This window comes from Acanthopagrus latus, chromosome 7, assembly GCF_904848185.1.
Source record: "Acanthopagrus latus isolate v.2019 chromosome 7, fAcaLat1.1, whole genome shotgun sequence".
In the NCBI taxonomy this organism is placed as follows: Eukaryota; Metazoa; Chordata; class Actinopteri; order Spariformes; family Sparidae; genus Acanthopagrus; species Acanthopagrus latus.
In genome coordinates, this window is record NC_051045.1 from 9,324,303 (window position 1) to 9,342,878 (window position 18,576).

Below are 18,576 nucleotides of genomic sequence, written 5' to 3' on the forward strand. Positions count from 1 at the left end.
CGCTGGAGATGAACTGCAGGGTTTTAAATTCTGCTTTTGTCCTCAGTATTTAAATTTTGCAGTCAATCAATCAAGGGGAAGCATCTGTTTATCCCTGGCTGTTTATTTGGTCTATTGTTCGGCTGCTAAATCCGCAACAGAATGGAGGAAAAAAGCTGGTCCCTCTAGGGGGAGCAGACATTCATTCAATAGGCCTGATATATTGCACCACCACCACATTGGCGTCTGGGTTCTTTATCATCGTTCATATCGTGGCACTGTTCCATACCAGCTCCAGCTCTGGGCGCTCACAACCGCAATCATTTGTAATGCAAAGACAGTCTTATCTGCGCCTGCCTGTAGTCAGGCTGTCGGTCCCCCTTTCTGCCTGACACCGTGTCTGGATGAGATCTCTGAGGTCCACGCGCCTGCACCCCAGGGGAACAGCCGTCGCTATGGTTACTATGCCAATTACAGTGACGGAGCAAAAGGCGGTCAGTAGAGGCAGGGCAGGAGGGCAACACAGCCGCAGATGGCTGTTTCAGGGCTCAGCCTGGCAAAGCTTGCTCTCCTCCCTCTTTCGCTGGCAACAGTCCTCCTCAGCCGAGTCCCATGCCTCTGAGATTTGTTTGCACAAAGAGCATGCTGGTCTGAGGTCGCTTTGAACTATTTTTGTTCTCGCTCTTTGCTATCAGGCCAAGCCTCTGTCATAGTCAACAAGAACTGACTCTCTATTTAGCGTGCATATCACCATATTTCCCAAAAGACACTGCTCCCTCTGGAACCTTTACACATGACTTACACAGCAGAACAGCCTCTTGTTGTTACTGACGTACGTGACAGAGGAGGGGAGCAGCTGGTCCCGCAGATGGGGCCAGGCACACACGTGCATGCATACATTTACGAACTCAGGCGCACACACACCCACACACATGAGATTACATTTTCTACCATAGTCCAAGGTCAGGTTTGCAGGACGGGGTGGTGGGGGTGAAGGAGACATTGAATGTGTAGGTTTGTATATTTGTTCACTGTCAGCACACACTGTTTTCTAACCAAACCCTTAGCCTGTCACCATTTACTAATAATCATTTATTAGATTAATGTTGTATGTGAGACCCTACTGCCTCTCCCCCAATCATCCAGGACCCATTAGTGCAGGGACAATCAGTCAGGCTGAGGCACTGACAGAAGGGGGAGGGACTGCAGAAACTTGATTTGCCTTCTTCCTGTGGCGTTTCCATCACAGGTGCTTTATGTGTCGCCACATTGGTCCTGATCTACTCTGTTAAATTATCCATGACTCATTTTCATTCATTGTGAAAATAATCAGCAGAGTAATAAACTGTTTATTCTAAAAAAAGTCAAAGAAAAAGGTGTGAATTATTAAATTTAAGAAGCCAGAATGACTACATTTCTTACGCTTTTGCTTTGATTAATTTTCCTTCGATCGTCTCAACTAATGATTGCAGGTTTTCTCCCAATCACTTCTATGGACTTTCCCCAACTCCCTCTCCTATCTCTTTATTCATCCTCCCTAACCTAAACTGGTCTCCTGGGCAGGTCCTGCTCTTCCTCCCGGCCAGGCAGAGACTAATGACCTCCCTTCCACATTTGCAGTAATTAAATCCTGCATGAGAGTATGTGTATGAATATTCTCTCTCCTGGTGAAGTTAAATCTTGCGTCAAGAGTGGCAAACCTTCCATATGAGGCAACTTCAGTCTGTAAACAATGATGTAGGGGCTCTCTGTAGCTTTACCACCACTGTGCACATAATGGATCGTATTACGTGCACAGAAAAACAGAAAACAGTCTCTGAATGCAGCAGACAAACACTTTAGTTTGGTCTGCGGTAAACAATGAGTTCTTTCATGTTCAAATAATACTCGGGCAACTTTACAATACCTTTGCCCTCTAACTACGAAGCATTCAAGAATATAATTAAATGAAGATGAAAGATAAGCGAGAGCACAATGCCCTCATGTCAACGCTGAACAAATGCTGGAAAACAGCTTTTCGTTCTGTCATGAGATACATATTTACAGAGCCATGTATGTACAAAAAAGGTGAATTTTTTCCCCCTCTACTTAAAGTCCCAGCACTTTAAACTCATTAACAGCTGATGAAGGAACCCCTATTCTTCTCCAATCTAAAAGAAAGTGAGCCGGTTCCCACAGGAAACACAGGCACTGCCCGGCGCCCCTCCCATCCGAACCTCTCTCCCTTTCTCTGTCTGCTATCCCCATTTCTACAAGGACCCCTGAGAGACTGGCACACATCCAATTAAACCCCCCCATCCTTGCTCGCTCCCTCAGCCCAAACTCTAATGTTGTTAGTGCTTTACCGGCTGCCCCCCCCCCCCCCCGCCTGACGGTACAACTCTGTCTTCTTATCTCCCCTCCCTTTCACCCCTTTCCTACACTAAATTCCTGCCTCTCCCTCTCCTGTTCAACCATGCCTGAGGGTTTCAAAGCGTGGGCTCCATGGAACTCGGGTACGACACACTGGGACGGGGGGACCCAGACCCACTAGCCTATTTACAGTGGGAGCCTGGGGAAGGAGGAGGAGGGTAGTGCAGTGGTGGAGTGTGAGGAGTATGCCGACGTACCGCTGTTCTCTGATTGCACTGTGGTGAAGAAGTTAAAAGGACCCCCAGGGCGGAGGGACAACCCCTTTGAAATTGGGTTTGCTAATGTTTGAATTGTTGGCCCATTAAATCGAGGAGATGCTTCTCGGAGTCTGTCCTCTGGTTTAATTAATTTAGGTGACACGGGAGGTACAACTCTGCCAGTAAGGAGATAATTGAGATGAGTTGACTGCGAAGAATTTCAGAGGAACCAGAGAAGGGTGTGCCACAACATACTCATGTAAACAGAGGACCGCATCTGTCTCCATGTCCTCCCCCAATGTCTTCATGAATTGCAGTAAACCACAGGATGCCCCGAGACAAACTGCAGGGAGGTAACTGCACAACAGAGCTCCTCTTTAGATTGAGGATATGGGTGGGGCATGTCGTACCCTTTGGATATGTGTACGTGTATTTCGGGGAGGGGTTGGTGCACCCACCATCTGTCCACGAGTAGCAACCCCAAGTCTATTCCTGCTCGGAGTATATGGTAATACGTGTGGAGTTCTGCACCCCAATCTCATTTTCTTTTGTTTCTCTAGGGATATTGCCTCTAGCTCAAGGGGATAAAAACACCCTCAATATGCTCTACATGTATCCATGTGTCTAAGCCTAGGGAAGTAAAGCGTCCCGCAATATGGGGAAATGTGGACTGGATTAAACACACAATCAAAAAAAAAAAATACTTGTCAATTTGAAAAGATTAAATAAAGTCCGATTGTGGATGGAAATTTGCAAATCCAACTCCTGCATCTGGGATGTTAGCCAAGTCTGTTGAAAACCAATCAGACCTGATCTGATTCACCCACAGAAATGGAAATAAAAGGTTTTGAGGCACAAAATACTTTTTTTTAAGTGCGATCCAGAGCTAGGTGACTCGCAACAGAAATTAAATGTCAGTTCCTATCTCTGTTGTTATGGGAGTGGCCGGAACATTATAGGGAAATGCAGCATTATGGATGTTGATGTTAACAGAAAGAACATTCCTCATCTTCAAAAAAAGAAAAAGAAAAAACCACATAGTTATGAATTCTTCCTTGTTGTTCCTTGTTGAAGACAGGTGACAGAAGAGGCTGAATGATGAGCCTTGTGTGGTCATTTCCTCTGATTCCACTGAAAAGATATCCGGACTGTTACAGAGCCATATTTCGTATGCTTCCTATCCGCTATAAAAAGCCAGCCTCGACTCCTCGCAAGTAAACAGGATGCAGAACGGGGGGGGGCCAGGGGATGTGAGCACTGATTTTCAATAGAAGGAAGAAGGAAGATTTGATGGAGCAGAGCTTTGCTTGAACTCAGTGACAGAGACCTTATGGTTGCGGGAAACCCATAGACGAGATTTATTATCCAAACACAAAGCCATAAACAAGCCCCCTGGAGATGACTTTGACATGTGTTATATGAGGGTGCCACTCTGCTTTGATTATGTTGGTTGGATTCAGTGGCAGAGAAGATAAGGACAGTTTGTGGGCTACCTGATACAGCCCACAGACTTAATCCTGAGACTCTATTAAAGGAATAATGCAGGTGAGGGTCAAAACAAACTTAGTCACAAATTTAAACCCTACCCACACGGCTAGCTGATTCATCTGCTTATATAAGACACCTGTGTCCCGGGACAAATAAATATTTCCCGGTTAGGTTAACAGAATAGCGGCTCACAGGCCTGGAGCTGGCTGGATCATGTGTTTCAAGAAGAAAATAGAGTATTTATCTGAGATATTATGTAACACAGTATCTTGAGTTACCAAAGCGTATACAACAGCAAGGTGCTATTACTGCGGGGCAAACTCACTTTACACATAGGTTTTTTTCCCCCCCAATACATATCACAGCCTTCAAAATCAACAGCTGAACCAATTAAACAAATTAACACAAAAATAACACATTATAAACCAAAAATAGACTGTCAGTGGTGATAAAAACAAGGGATGGTTTTGGTTTAATCATTTAGTGAAAGTTCCAAACAGGATGCAACGGACACAATGAAACTACACAATGAAACTACACAATGACGACATCTGGACAAGACAAGAGAAGCGCTACGTAGCCGTCGTGTTTTCTTGGTCACGTGCGTGCACACTGGCCTCTTTGTTCACAGATTCATAATAATTAAATTCATTGTGCTGTGCTGTGCAGGAGAAGGGAAACTTGAGACTGGCCTAAGTGAACCGTGTTGCATTGTCAGAGGCACACAGTCATTACTATGACCTCATCCTCTGCTTTTAGCCTGGACTGCTGTCTGATCAGCCTTCAGTCTTCAGTAAGTGGATTACACGGGGAGAATCATGACCCTGCTGGGCTACCGTACCGCTTCTCCACGTACACTTTTGACTTCTGTAGATGTTTTGTAGTAATCTTTATGCACTGGGGTGTTTCTAAAAGTATAGATTTAACTGTGTATAACAGTACTGGTGTAGTGAATACTCAAAATAAAATCACTGATTTCAGAGTGGCTCAGCTATATTTGGATTAGGATTTAGATTATCTAATAATTTGATTCATATTTAGGACAGCCAGAAGGCAGTGTGTCTCCGAGTGTGACCTGATGATGCATGTGAAATACGATAACACAATCTTCCCCAGTGTTTCTGCTCTCCTATCAGATAGTCACAACAACTTCAGGGAGCCTTGAGGGGAACCATGATGTAAGTTCTGACGAGCCTCAGTCATGTAAACAGCCAACAACCCGCTACCTACCACTGAACACACGTTGCTTTTACATCAGTAAAAGGCTCCACAAATGTGTGATTATTTTCATTTTAACGCAGAGCACAAACACTTCACTCTTTATATATCCAAGCAAACACATTCCAAGCAGCCCAAATAATTCACCCACTCAGACCTGAACCACTCGACAGTCTTCCCCTAATGCTCTAGAGTAGATTTTAGCCTCTACTTGAACTGCGGACGAGTGCTGGTGGTATTTTGTTTATCAGAGTTAAGGACAAAAGCCCCTGAAATCATTACGGATTAGCGGCGGGCCTTTTTAACCTAAAACTTGGTGGAATGACTGTTTCATTACTTTGCGATACCATATGGTCGTCCTTCTGTGACACAGAGGGCCACATTAGTCTGCGTGAGTGGGATCTGGACATCCTCTGTCTGGACTCTTGATCAAATTTCACAGTGGAAAAAAAATCTTCATAAAATGATCGTGTGGGTGGTCCTTACAATAATTTACACATACATTATTGTGGTTGAGATTCATACAGCAGAGTGCCAGGTCTGACAAGCACTCAGAACAGACTGCTAGGCCTGGCAGCTGCTGGAGTAGGCTACTGGGCCAGGATGAGCAGAACAGGGCAGTTTCCCAAGAGCAGCCTCTGTGCAGCCTTACCCCCGAAAACGCACCTACCTGTGTGTGGCCACAGAGGCTACAGAGGGTGACTAGGCCCTGGCAGACTCCCAGACCTCCGTAAGCCCTGCACATAGCGGCTGGGATTCATCCTCTTAGGCCCAGTGGGTAGGGGATTTGGGACTTTATTTAGTGCCATTTAGAAAAGATTACCCTTTAACTGCAGACCTGCCGTCCAGTGAAAGACACTATAGATGACAGAATACCCCCAAACAATGCTAAAAGGTTTAGCAAATCTTAGGTCAAGGATAGAGGCGGAAATATAACTGAACACAGACCAGTGAAATAACCCGACTGAGGACAGTGTCTTCAGCGAGCCAGTAGGAAGGGTTGGGAGTTTGTGGTAAGCTACACGAATGGCTGAAGTGAGTGAAAAAAGAGAAGAAAAAAATATTATTAGAGTGAGACTTGAGCAGCTGTTGGATGTTGTAATCCAATAATATGGGACTGACTTTATTTATGACTCTTCATATAAGGGACCAGATGGGTTTTGTGTCCTCCTGATATTTTCTCCTGACGTCCAATCGGCGTCCAACCCATTTAACACCACAGAAAGGGCTTAGAGTCACACCAGATATCTTTGTTTAAGGACATTGGGATATATCCTTTAGTGATCTGCCGTTTCAAAAGGGAACAAAAGTGACCGATCCTTTCAAACGTTACCACAATGGGCCGCCTCTCTCAATCTCTCCTTTGTCATACACTGTGTTCTGCTGGCATTTAACCCTCTCTCTCCGTTTGTGACACCCAAGACCCGTTAACCCCAGCTGGCTCAAACGCACAAAGGGCCAGCGGGTCGAGCACAGAGAATCCAGGTTTTACTGAGCTTAACAATATTTAGGGGCTCTGATTGTCTGGTTGAATTCCACAACGCAGTACACAGCTGCCACCACACTGATGGCAGAGTTGCAGAGGGCAGAACATGGTCTGTGTATGACTGAATGACTGCAGTGTGGTCTCTGACACTCGCTGCAGTGCAACAAGGAACCGAGGAGCCATTGTCTAGGTATCTGTTCTCCTAAACAAGTATTGGGGGGGAGAGCACTGTAGGATGCTCTGTCTGTGGGCAGAGGATGACGTCTTTCTGGTCTCTGTGCTCCATCTCATGACATTCACACATCTAGCCCACCGCAGATTCAAAAGCCTCTTCAGTTCCTCATACTGGCACGGACCACGCGCAAGAGCCACAAAGTCCCTCGGAAGTGCACTGACAGCTGGAGGCGTGGCACCTGATGTCACCTGTGAGTGGCTTAACTTACGGATACCAACAGCAGCCAAAGGGACACCGCCTCACCCTCTTACGCTGCTGATGTGTACAGCGAACTATGTCATGAGCGACTTTACCTTGTGGCTGTGACTGTACCGCGATCTGCATGACGGCTGGGCAAAAGTCCACCGTTTGAAGCGTGAGCAGCTCATTGCGGACAAATCAGCTGTTGACTTAAGATATAATAAACTGTGAGTCACACATTTCCCGGAGGAATTTGCATACTCATAAAAAGCAATGTGTGATGGTGTAAGATCAGGTCTTAGCAGTGTTGGAGTGTACAGTGTTTCCAGGGCGCTCCAGTAGTGTAGCGTCGAGCATGCACAGAGGGTATGTCCTCACCGCAGTGGCACTGGGTGTGAATCCGACATCATCTTGGACATCTAGGACAGACATTTCTCCTGTTCTCTGACATGCTATGGACCAGATGCAGCTAATCTAAATTATGAATCATTAATGAAAGTAGTCATAACTTTGCAGCCCTACGTTAATCGCAGCCAGCTTGGAGCTTTCCCTCCTTTTCAGTTGAAAGAAAGAGGGAGAAGATGGATACGAATGAGGAGGCGTCACAATATATGTGGCAGTCCTTCCCTGGTGACAGAAGCGAGTGCACCGTGAATAATGGCTGGAGGATAATTTTGTGGTTGGAGGACTCGGAAGTAAATGAGAAGAGGGACAAGCAGAGGGGAATAACTCTGTCCCATGTGCCGGAGTACGCCAATGATAGAGCACATGTTATCATAACAGCATATCATACATACAAATGATAGCCGTATCAGAGAACATCCTATGAATATCAATAACCGGTTCTCGGTTATTTCTAACCAATTACCATTCGTGTATATGTTGTTTTTTTTTAGCTAGCTGTGAGATGATGATCCCACAGCAGTCACTCACAAAGCAGCACCTGCTGAGGAAGCAGCACAGCGGCTCGCATTAAGGCATGGAGCCGTGCCGTTACCAGGCAACAGCGGCTCACAGAATTCCTCCATCTTCCTGCCTCGAGAATAGCGTGGGGGAGTTTCGAGTGTGAAAACTGGTGCCCTGTCCAGGCGTAGATGAGAGGACGGGATTGGCTGAAGGGCAGGGGACGTTTGCTCACTGGCACGATGATTTCTGATTGACTGTTCACGTCCGGCCTGAGACGAAAGAGTGCTATACGGGCGTTTAAATCATTTAAATGAATACGCGTAAATCAAAATCTAGCTGTGCTTTGTGTTTGTGTTTGTGCATTCCAGCAAGTTTAAAAAGAAGTTTAGGGTCCCTGGAGAGGATCCAGTGTTTAGATACCCTCTAAATCACCCGGACGATCTCTTTCAGTCTTTCTACGTCCTCGAAAAGAGAATGGACGCCCAAACATTGTCGCCATCAGTGTAAACAGTAGTCATGTACCAAAGAGGACATGGAATTTATACCTGACGAAAGCCATATGTGCCCTATGTGCTTTTGTAACAGCTGCAGACAAAAGCCCCACTGGTCAGTTTGACCTGCCTACTTCAAAATGTCCCACAAATCACATCAACAAAAATCCTGTGGGGTTGATTAATATGACATTTGTCTTTTCACAATGATATCTTGAATGTGATACGTTTGGATTCTGAGTGGAAACCAGCCACTGAGATAAGCTTTAATTTCAGCCCCTGTTGTGACAGTAGCTTATCTTGCGTTTGCTCCCCACTACCTGCTGTTCCTCTACAGACAATAAAGAGGAAGTGCAGGGGGCTGTCACAAGAATGTGTTTGTATTTCTACTGTGATAGCATCACTTATGCCCTTCATACAGGGGCTGTGTTGGGGGGGTAGGGCAGAGGAAGAAAGGAACATTACTACAGACTTTGTAGTCATCTGACCAGTGATCTACAATCAGTATAACCCGACCCCGAGGCAAAAGAAAGCACCTCTGCTGCAGCTCTGAGCAAACAATTGAGTTTATTGCCCGCACAGATGGATGTTTGTGTTCCATTATGAGACAGAAGGGTAGATCAGACACTAGGAGTCCAGCCAGACTCACAATGAGAGCTTCCCTTATAAAAAAAGACTTCAACTTGCATATTCTGAAGAAACTGACATCCCCACTCATTTTTATTTGTGCAAGTTTGCTGCCATGGTTACTCTTTTTAGAGTTTAGAGCCTTTTTTCAGGCCGTCTCTTCTATTCAGAGCTTATTGCTGTCATTCCTCTGTGGCAGAACTCGGCCTTCCTTGCCAAAGACACGCATGGGAAACTGAGCAGCAGTTGCTGAGACAGTCCCGAGACCTCCTCCTTTCAGCAAAAACAACAACTCAAGAGGGAGAGGGCCACAGAAGAGGGGTAGAAAACCTCTGAAAACCACTGAAACTCACAAAAACCCAAAGGAGAAAGTAAAAGGTTTCTGGCCTTCAGTGAGGGGGTTTACCATGAAGTCAGCTTTCTCAGCCTTTGGTTGTCGGGACACAAGGGGGAACCCATATGTCAAAAGGAGGATGTGAGCAACCATGATCAAGCCTGTGTCAGAGCCGGAGTCTGTTTTTTTTCCCTCCAGTGAGGACACAGAAAGAGTCCAAAGGCTGCAGCCGTTGGCAAGACTGTCTGCCTAACGTCACGCTAACGCTCTCTCCCTGTAAAATCACGAGACAGTGACAAACTGCTGCCCTAGTGAGGAAAATTGGACACAATGCGCTACGGCAGTAGGGAATAAGTCCGGTCCCTGTTCGTAAAAAACAGACACGTCCTTTATCTGAGTCTCCGGCCCAGCTTGAACCGTCACTCTCGACATTCTTTCCATTCCCATAGGGTCATAACTCGTTTGGTTTCCTCTGAAAGTTGTTCATCTTTCCCCTCTTCTGAGCGGGAAGGTTTGAAATTCAAACCTACTCCCGCCCCTTTGAACTAGTAATTCCAGTTCTGAGAGGAGGACCCATCAGAGCTGAGAGACACCATGACAAGACATCTCATGCTCATCATGAGCTGAAGCGGTTGGTTTTCAAAGCAATCTCAACATTTAAACCCCCCTTTTCAAGTTAAAACATGTCTGATTAAACCAAACACTGCACACTGCTCACAAATGAATGACTCTGATTGCGTCTTATGTCCCCATATAAAGTACTGCATATCACTGCCTGTGATATTTGCCGTATCTATTAGATTTAGACATTAGAGGTGGGGTTGTGGAGACCCACCAGGCCTAGCTGGTGAGTCAGACAGGAATGTCTTGAAGAAGGTGCATGAATAAATAAAAGGTGGCAGAGCGATGGGGGACACACAGAGGAAAGAGGGGGTGGGGTGTGATGCAGCCCACAGAGGATGCATCCCCTCATCAAATTGCAGTATTGACCTTGCAGGATGAATGATATCAAGCTTTTTTTAAATGGCTGATACCTGCCCAGGTGTCACAGCGGACCAAGTCCCTATATAGAATATTGTATGTATAGGTCCATATATATATTTTTTTTCAAAATAAGGTCAATTAAAAATCGTTTTAATATAACAGATGGGTATACGCCCCTGAAGTCCATGTTTTTTAGGTTTGCTGTGTGTGATTATGAATACAACATGATATTGTGATTATCTATGACGCAGGGATTTTTTTTTTTTAAATATATATAATAAAATCCTACCTCCTTCAGCTGGTCTAGCTCCTGCCTGACGCCCTCGTACTCGATCTCCAGGTCATCGTACTGCTGCTTGAGCTGCTGCTTCTCCTCCAGCACCGCCAGTCCGTACTCCGCCGCCTGGATCTTCTCGTTCGTGGTCTCACCCAGCTCCCGGGAGAGACGCTCGATCTCGGCCCGCATCCACTCCGGCCCGGCCTCCCGCAGCAGCATCGCGTCGGGGTAGCCCTGCTCTTCCACGGACATGGTCGGTACCGGTGACGATCAACCAACGCACGCCAGCTGATCTTCGACAAGGAGGAGGGGAGGGGATGTCGGGGCGTCTTCAAGAGGTGTAACCTTGAAGAAGAAGCGCTTGCTTAAATTCGCCTGTATTTAAATTGCATGATTGTTACGCTTGCGTCTCTCGTTGCCGGTCTCGCTTCTTTGGTCATGTAGATGACGCCGAGCAATTATCTCCGACGGGGGAGCTCGTCGTTATCTCTTAAAATTGCTCCATCGTTGAGATACTGCGTTTCCTTCTCCTCTCCCCCGGCTTGTCGGAGCGGATAGCGCCGGAGCAGGAGTACCAACTGCCAAAGCGCAAAAGGATGCACAACTTCCGGTTACTACTTTCACCGTAAAACTACTGTTGGGGAAAATGAGCTCCAGATTAAGTCATGCTGGAGGTTTGTTTTTCAAATTTGTTTACGTATTTTAACTGAATGAATCCACATCTGAGAAAGAACGTGTTGTTTGTGAAAGTCCATCGATGATTTATTCGAATTTCAGCGCTGCGTTGATTTATTTTGAAGGCACAATAGATTAACTTCCGGTACTCGTACTTTATACACACCGGCTTGTTTGAAACCGCTGAATGGTCCGTTTGGTTTAGTGCGATGAGCCTACGCAGCCAACAGGGGCTGCTCCTGCAGAGCAGCGGTGTTCGTCGGGATATGTAGTACTTATAGTACGTACAGTCAACCGAAGTTTGTCTACCGACGTCAGCAGGTGGACTCGTTTCCCATCAGGCTTTGTTTATTTGCTTATGTGGAGCACGGAAATCTCTGTGCCGGCGGTTTCGCTGTCGTAGAAGTCGGGCTGACGACCGCTCTGTGGCAGTCGCTATGTGTGTATCTGCTGCCACCTGTCGGAAAAAAACATGAATTAACATAATTATTTCAGGTAAATGTGTCGCATAAAACCACATACCAAATTTCACACATTTCTTCACGAGGACCACACACGAAAGGGTCCTATTTACATATTTGTCTCTCAGTTTATGTCCACAACATGAGACGGATGTTCTTAAGTTGATACAAATATTTATAATAATTTGCCTGAATTAGTGCTTATTTGAATTCTACTGTATTTCTCATGTTTCAAAATGTGTGCTAGCTTGCCTGACACTTAATGTTTGTTTTTTTTTACAGCAACAACCACAGGTGCACCTGAGAACATTAATAATGGCTGTTAGGATTTGATTGGCATGTTTCAGTGCACCCTCAGTGTGTATGCACTTATGGAACAAAGACATTAGTGTTATCAGCTGCACCTGTGCTTTCTTTCCTCCTGTGGCGGGTCAACATCACTGTGGAAAACAGGTTTAGTCACGTAATTTGATTGATAACAATTATTAAAAGGGTGATAAACTCAACCTCTAGGGCACAAATCATTGACACACGTATGAGCGATTTAGTAAGAGAAAAGCGTACAACAAGAACAATTACACTCCATGACTGGTGAAAAAAATACTCCTTAACAAAAAAGCCACAAGATCTTCCTTTTTTTCAGCTGGATTATTCACAAGGTGTATTAATCTGTGTTGATTATTTGAATGCTTCTTACACCACTGCCAAGGATTATAGACTTAGCCCTGAAACATAAATAACATGTATAGCGTAGCAGTTAAGAGTATTCACCTTGCAGATGAACTCTGATGCATAATAGGCTCAAATGGAGGGATCACAAGACATGTTTCATGCGAGGATACTTGTTTTATCCCATGTGACTGTGAACACTGGTCAGGCCAGTGGCTCTGATCTTTTTTCAGCCCGTGATCACATTTTTACTCGTGTAAACACAAAATGTTGTGAAACCTGCATTGTGAATATGAATTGCCTGTGAAAACATTTATTCTATACAGTTTTTTAAAAAGTACTTTTCCCCTCCGTCTTTGTATTTAACTGGTCGTTTTATTTGGTTTTCATTTTTGTTTCTTCGTGAAGGCCCGAGGCGGAACATATGTCTGAACAAAGTAAGACAAAAACAGTTGGATGTTGTTGTGAATTATGTTTTCTGTATTTGATCTGTAAAATATGTGTGTGTGTGTGTTTTTTTTTATTTGCCTCAGTTTGTTTTTCTGCTTAGCACAGTATGGTGGCAACCAATACTTGGCTCTTTGCTCTGCACTCCACTGTATTAGTCCCTATATGATTTAATCTGGGCCTTATCTCTCCCTCTGTACAGGACAGTACTGTACATGTTCCTGTTACTCTCATCATGTTGCTGAGTGGCTCTTTGGTTATTTCTTCCTAATAGCCAATAGTGGTTTTAGATTATAGACGTTATGTGATTTTCAGAAAAGATACTGGACATAATAGAAATATAGTTTCTTAAATATAGTCAGCACTGAATGATCAAAGACCTCCATATATCAGTTATAAATTGTCACCTGAATAATCAAAAGGTTTTCCAAGTGAGATAGAAAACGTTCGGCTCACAGTAGCTTTAATGACATAACACCACTTACGAGATAGTGAATTATGTACATGACACTCAGTTACACATCAAAAGTTGACAAAGATACAGGAATAGATAGTACTGCTCACACAATCAGCATTTTCTAAACAAAGGTATACATATAAATAAACAACACGGATTTCTCTCAGTTTTTTGCTCTAATATGGACAGCAGCATTTTAGGATTGCATCAGCATTATTGGCTTTGAAGCTTTAGCGAGGAAGGTAAGCCAATCAGATTTTATCTCCTTGCTATGTCACTAAGGCTCATCTATTTGTAGCAGCGAGCTGGAGTTGGTTTTATAAATCCTCCAAAGTCTCAAAAGGCAAAAATCCAAAATCATTTGTATTCATTTATAATAATAGATGGGCACATCACCACTCAAATGCATAGTAGACATGGTGAGAACCTGGTCAGGTGAACAGTTGTACTAGTTTCTTTACTAGTGACAATATGTGCATTGACAGACAGAATATATTGTAGATTGTTGTGTATCAAAGCAGTCCAGCAGAAGGCAATAGTGTTATGGCTCTAGTCTGTGATTTTGGTGAGGAGTGGGCACTGTATTTTATACCTGTTCAGTAATAAGATTAGTAGTCTAATCCTGGAGGAGTCAGGAATAGCCCTTCACTCAACCCAGGGCCGCAGACAGGGTGAATCTGTGCATGGGGGTAATTGCAGAGAGCATAATTTCTGCTACTTCTCAACACATTTTTGAGGATAATTAATTGCCATACTTGATCTGTCACCCTGGTGAAATACATGGCCCTCCTGGAAAGAGCACACAGGGATCATGCGGAGATAATCTGAGACGAATCACATCAAGGAAAGCCACAAGGTTGACTTTCCACAGGGCTGGAGAGAGAGAGAGAGAGACGACGTCAGAGCTGCGGAGGTTGATGTCAGAAATGTTGGCAACTGCAGCTACGAACCTTTTGTGTCCTGAGATGGAGGATACAATCTCCTTGTCTCACCTACTGCAGGTAAATAATCTTTTAAAAAGTAAATTATTTTGATTTGGTTATATAAATCATTAGATTTGTTCCATTATTTTCCTGGTTAGCTTATTCATTTGGCCTTTTCACACATTGGCCCTGAAGAGTGGTCGTGTACTATCCTTACTATTGAGGTAAAACTGCCTGCTCAGAGAAGCTACATTTCAGTCCTTTAAAATGGATCATGGCTGCTTTACAGGTAACGTATTCTATGATGTATGATGTTGATTACTGATTTATGAGATTGGTTAAAGTATTGCATTTCAGTCTAAAGGTAGGACCTATAAAACTAGTTCTTTACAGAATAATGAAGTGTATATATGTATATGTATAATAGAGTGTAACAGGATAGATATATGTTTTCAGGCTCTGCTATGACTGTGGATGACCACCAGACGGTTCCTATGGTACATGGAAACACAAGTGGGGGAGCTCTGATGGAATTCTGTAAGTAAGGATGGTTGTCCATTTTAAGAAAAAACGTATTCGGGTGGTCAGCTACAACGATGGTTCTTAGGTTTTTATCTTGTCAAAATGCAACATTAAGATGGGAGTTGTTCAAGAGTAGTGGCTATTTTTACTGTAATACTCTGACTTGCAGTGCCAGACTAGGATTAGACACCTTTAAGTGAGCACTCACCACGGATGAACTTAAATGTTTAGGTGTTACGGGAACAACCTGCCTTTGTTGGAGTCTCTGTGCTGCATTGTGGATAAGAAACATTTGTAGTAATTCATGTTTTATTCATTAGTTTGCTCTGCTGAGAAATTCCCAGTAACATGTAATCAATTCAACATCAGAACAAATCAAATATAGTATGATAAACAGGACAATGATTGCAATCTTGGATGAAAGACTCTAACATCAGATTTTTCGTCTTTTCTTTCCCATATAACAACATCCAGTCAGAGCGCCCAGGGCGAAGTACACAATAGTGGGAGAAGCTATACGCCATGTTATCCCTGGGCATATGCAATGCTCGATCGGGTGTGGAGGTCAAGCCTGCAAGTATGACAACCCAAGTTTCTGGAGTGAAGCCCAACAGGCTGTAAAAGGCCTTTACTCATCCTGGTACACATACTTATTATACCTTATTAGTTGTGGTACTATATGATAGCATAACAGTTTTCAAGACATATTAAAGTAGTTCAACTGAGATGTAGATTATTGTCCAAGCCCCACTCATGTTTTTTCTCCATTGTTTTTAGGGTTACTGATCATCTTCTCGCTATGTCCAGACCCTCTACAGAAATCATTGTGAAGTATAACATCATTGATCAATTCAGAAGGTATACACAACTGTGTCTCTCAGCAGTTTCCTGACCATAAGAACACACTGCATCTGAGGAGATGAGATAAATGATGTGATCATGTCTCTGTTTGTGTGTTTGTGTCAAGGAATGGTATCAAAACAGTGATCAACCTACAGATACCTGGTGAACATGCCAGCTGTGGAAACCCTCTGGAGCCAGAGAGTGGCTTCTCTTATCGCCCAGAGGTCTTCATGGAAAACAACAGTAGGTGCCGTGGCACAATAATTCCTGATAAGTGTGTGCTATTGCTCAGGTGTAACTGAAATGTATCTTATCATTTCAGTTTATTTCTATAATTTTGGATGGAGTGACTATGGAGTGGCCAACCTCACCACTGTTCTGGACATGATGAAGGTCATGGCCTTCGCACTGCAGGAGGGAAAGATAGCCGTCCACTGTCATGCTGGTCTCGGAAGGACAGGTGGATTCATAGGGAATGTTGTGTAATGCGTTTTGACTTTAAAGAATAGTCTGATCATTCATCTGATCAACCTGACAAACATTGAAGGGTTTCTCCTGTGTTTCCTCCAGGTGTGCTGTTAGCATGTTTCCTGGCCTATGCTACCAGGATGACTGCTAACCAGGCTATTTTATATGTACGAGCCAAGCGCCCCAATTCCATCCAGACCAGAGGACAGCTGCGTTGTGTCAGAGAGTTTGTCCAATTCCTTGCACCTTTGAGGAGTGTGTTTTCCTGTGCTGCACCTCGATACAACCCAGTCACCCTGTCCCAGTACCTGAACCGCCAGAGACACATACTGCATGGCTGTGAGAGGAAGGAGTTGAAGCACCTACCAAAGATTGTCCAGCTGGTATCTCGGCTGCTGTTGGACATTGCAGAGAATCGACAGGTGATTGAGGAAGACATTCTGGAGGCCCCTGATATTGATGACATCGAGACGTCTCTAAGCATCATTGAGCAGATGGGCCCTGAAGCATTTGCTAAGGAGCCCCGTTTACCAGGTACACCCACCTTACCCAGACATTTCAACGAGCCACCTATCTTCTACCATCGAAAAAGTCTGAGCTACAGTGAGTCTGACCTGAGGCGTCTGGGCTCACAGCTCAACCTCCTCACACAGCCTCTCACCTCCCTATCACATAATAACATTAAAATGACTGCCTCCCCATCTGAGCCTAATAACTCATCTGAGATCTCACACAGCTCAACAGGCTCACTCTGGCAAGTCAAGGATGTAGAAAACCAAAAAGGTGGATCCCTTCTGCTGCAAAAAGTGAAGCAGAAAACCATCCAACGCAGTGAGTCTGTTGGACACAGTGAAATTCCAAAAAAGGGGAGCATGTTGTCCAGGTGGAAGGCAGAGCAGAGGGAAGAGTTAGCAATGAATGGGAGGAAGCATCAAGGTTTCAAAGAGGACCAATCAAATAAGTCCGACGTGCCCTTCATCACACTGCAGTCTGAGTTGTCCCTGGATGCCCGGAGGTTACTCGTAGCACAGGCCCTGGCCGTGGACCTATTTCTTGATGGGGAACAAGATCACAAGAACAGAGTCTTGGCCTGGCAGGTACTGACACACACCAGTGATGCATGCTGAAACTCATAAAATATGTTAATGCTTAAAAGACTAGTGTTATGCTAAAATGTCACAAGTTTTATTTAGAGTTGGCAATTAGACTTTTTCTTGACTTGTTTTAACAAACAAATGACAAAATGACCCCCGTAGTTTTCAGTGAAGACCACAACCCACTTCATTGATACATAGATTGCAAGTATATACTGGTATATATTGGTACATGAAAAACAAATGTCCTTTTTTTTTTTAAAGAGTGGGTCTGAACAAGTTACATCAGTCACACACATGCAGACAGGGTCTAACATTGCCGCCCGAATGTGTGCAGGCAGAACTGAACCAAGGCGGTGGCTGGGAGAGGCTGTGCATGGAGCGGGATCCGTTCATCCTCACTGGGCTCATGTGGGCCTGGCTGGAGCAGCTCAAAGAGCCGGTCATCTCCACCCAGGAGGCTAAAGCCCTGAACCCCTACAACACCGATGCACAAACTGTCCTCAACACACTTGACCCGGTCAGTGTACACTCGAAACACAAACACACAAAACAACAGCAACACCACAATTAAAATTCCCCGGACAGTAAATAAACAGTTATGTACAGAAATAAGCATACATATGTATATTTTTTGGGTTAACCCTTTCTTATTTCTTTCAAGGCCCCTAAACAAACCCTTGAGTGCATACTTGACTGCATGGCTCATATGCAGGTGATTCCAGAAGAGGTTGAAGATGCATTCTTGAAACGTACCATCAAGGCTTTCACCTGGGTAAGATAAGCAGTACGCCTGATAACGTTGGTTTAATTTCTAAAATTTAATGCACTTTCTCGTCTTTGCTTTCGTTTCAACAACTTAATGGTCCTGTTTGTCCTTTAAACAGATGGAAAATAACTCAGAAGAAGAAAGCCAAGTGTATGAGTCCATGACTACGGTCCTGCGATGTGTCCTGGAGGACATGAGGTTAATGTACTTTGGAGACAATGAGACACCTTAGCCTCCTTTTTTAAACATATGTACCTCAATGTGGCCGCATGAAAGAGAAAACAAATTGTGCCTTGTAAGAAAATTATTTAATATATTAAAAAAAACAAATCTTTTGAAAATGTGGGCTGAATACAAACATTTATAGAGTGAAGATTGTTGTGACTAACACGCCTCAGTGTTTCTATCCTCAGTAGTGAGTATAGGTAGCATGT

At 44.2% G+C, this 18,576-nt stretch overlaps 2 protein-coding genes across 3 annotated transcripts in view; one reads left to right on the forward strand and one right to left on the reverse strand.

Moving 5' to 3' along the window:
- The window catches only part of LOC119022563 (protein bicaudal D homolog 2-like), a 43,759-nt gene extending 32,395 nt beyond the window's left edge, over window positions 1-11,364 (reverse strand). For both annotated transcript variants that reach the window (XM_037103552.1, XM_037103551.1), the window contains exon 1: window positions 10,827-11,364. In XM_037103552.1, coding sequence (XP_036959447.1) covers window positions 10,827-11,066 — 240 coding nt within the window. In that variant the 5' untranslated portion in view covers window positions 11,067-11,364. The remainder of the gene's footprint in view (window positions 1-10,826) is intronic.
- Window positions 11,365-11,532: 168 nt separating this feature from the next.
- ptpdc1b (protein tyrosine phosphatase domain containing 1b) lies at window positions 11,533-18,565 on the forward strand. Its single transcript, XM_037103553.1, has 12 exons — window positions 11,533-12,403; window positions 13,028-13,056; window positions 14,395-14,524; window positions 14,903-14,983; window positions 15,443-15,608; window positions 15,746-15,826; window positions 15,936-16,054; window positions 16,134-16,271; window positions 16,382-17,376; window positions 17,711-17,893; window positions 18,038-18,148; window positions 18,261-18,565. The coding sequence occupies exons 4-12, from the start codon at window positions 14,911-14,913 to the stop codon at window positions 18,372-18,374; spliced, it is 1,980 nt and encodes a 659-aa protein (XP_036959448.1). The 5' UTR covers window positions 11,533-12,403; window positions 13,028-13,056; window positions 14,395-14,524; window positions 14,903-14,910; the 3' UTR covers window positions 18,375-18,565.
- Window positions 18,566-18,576: the final 11 nt, after the last annotated feature.

What these genes read in the sequence shown, in the direction of transcription:
- ptpdc1b (XM_037103553.1), top strand. Translation starts at nt 14,911, where the DNA reads ATGACTGTGGATGACCACCAGACGGTTCCTATGGTACATGGAAACACA. An exon ending in ATCATTGATCAATTCAGAAG is followed by an intron (nt 15,827 to 15,935) that starts GTATACACAACT and finishes GTTTGTGTCAAG; the next exon opens with GAATGGTATCAAAACAGTGA. An exon ending in CCATCAAGGCTTTCACCTGG is followed by an intron (nt 18,149 to 18,260) that starts GTAAGATAAGCA and finishes TCCTTTAAACAG; the next exon opens with ATGGAAAATAACTCAGAAGA.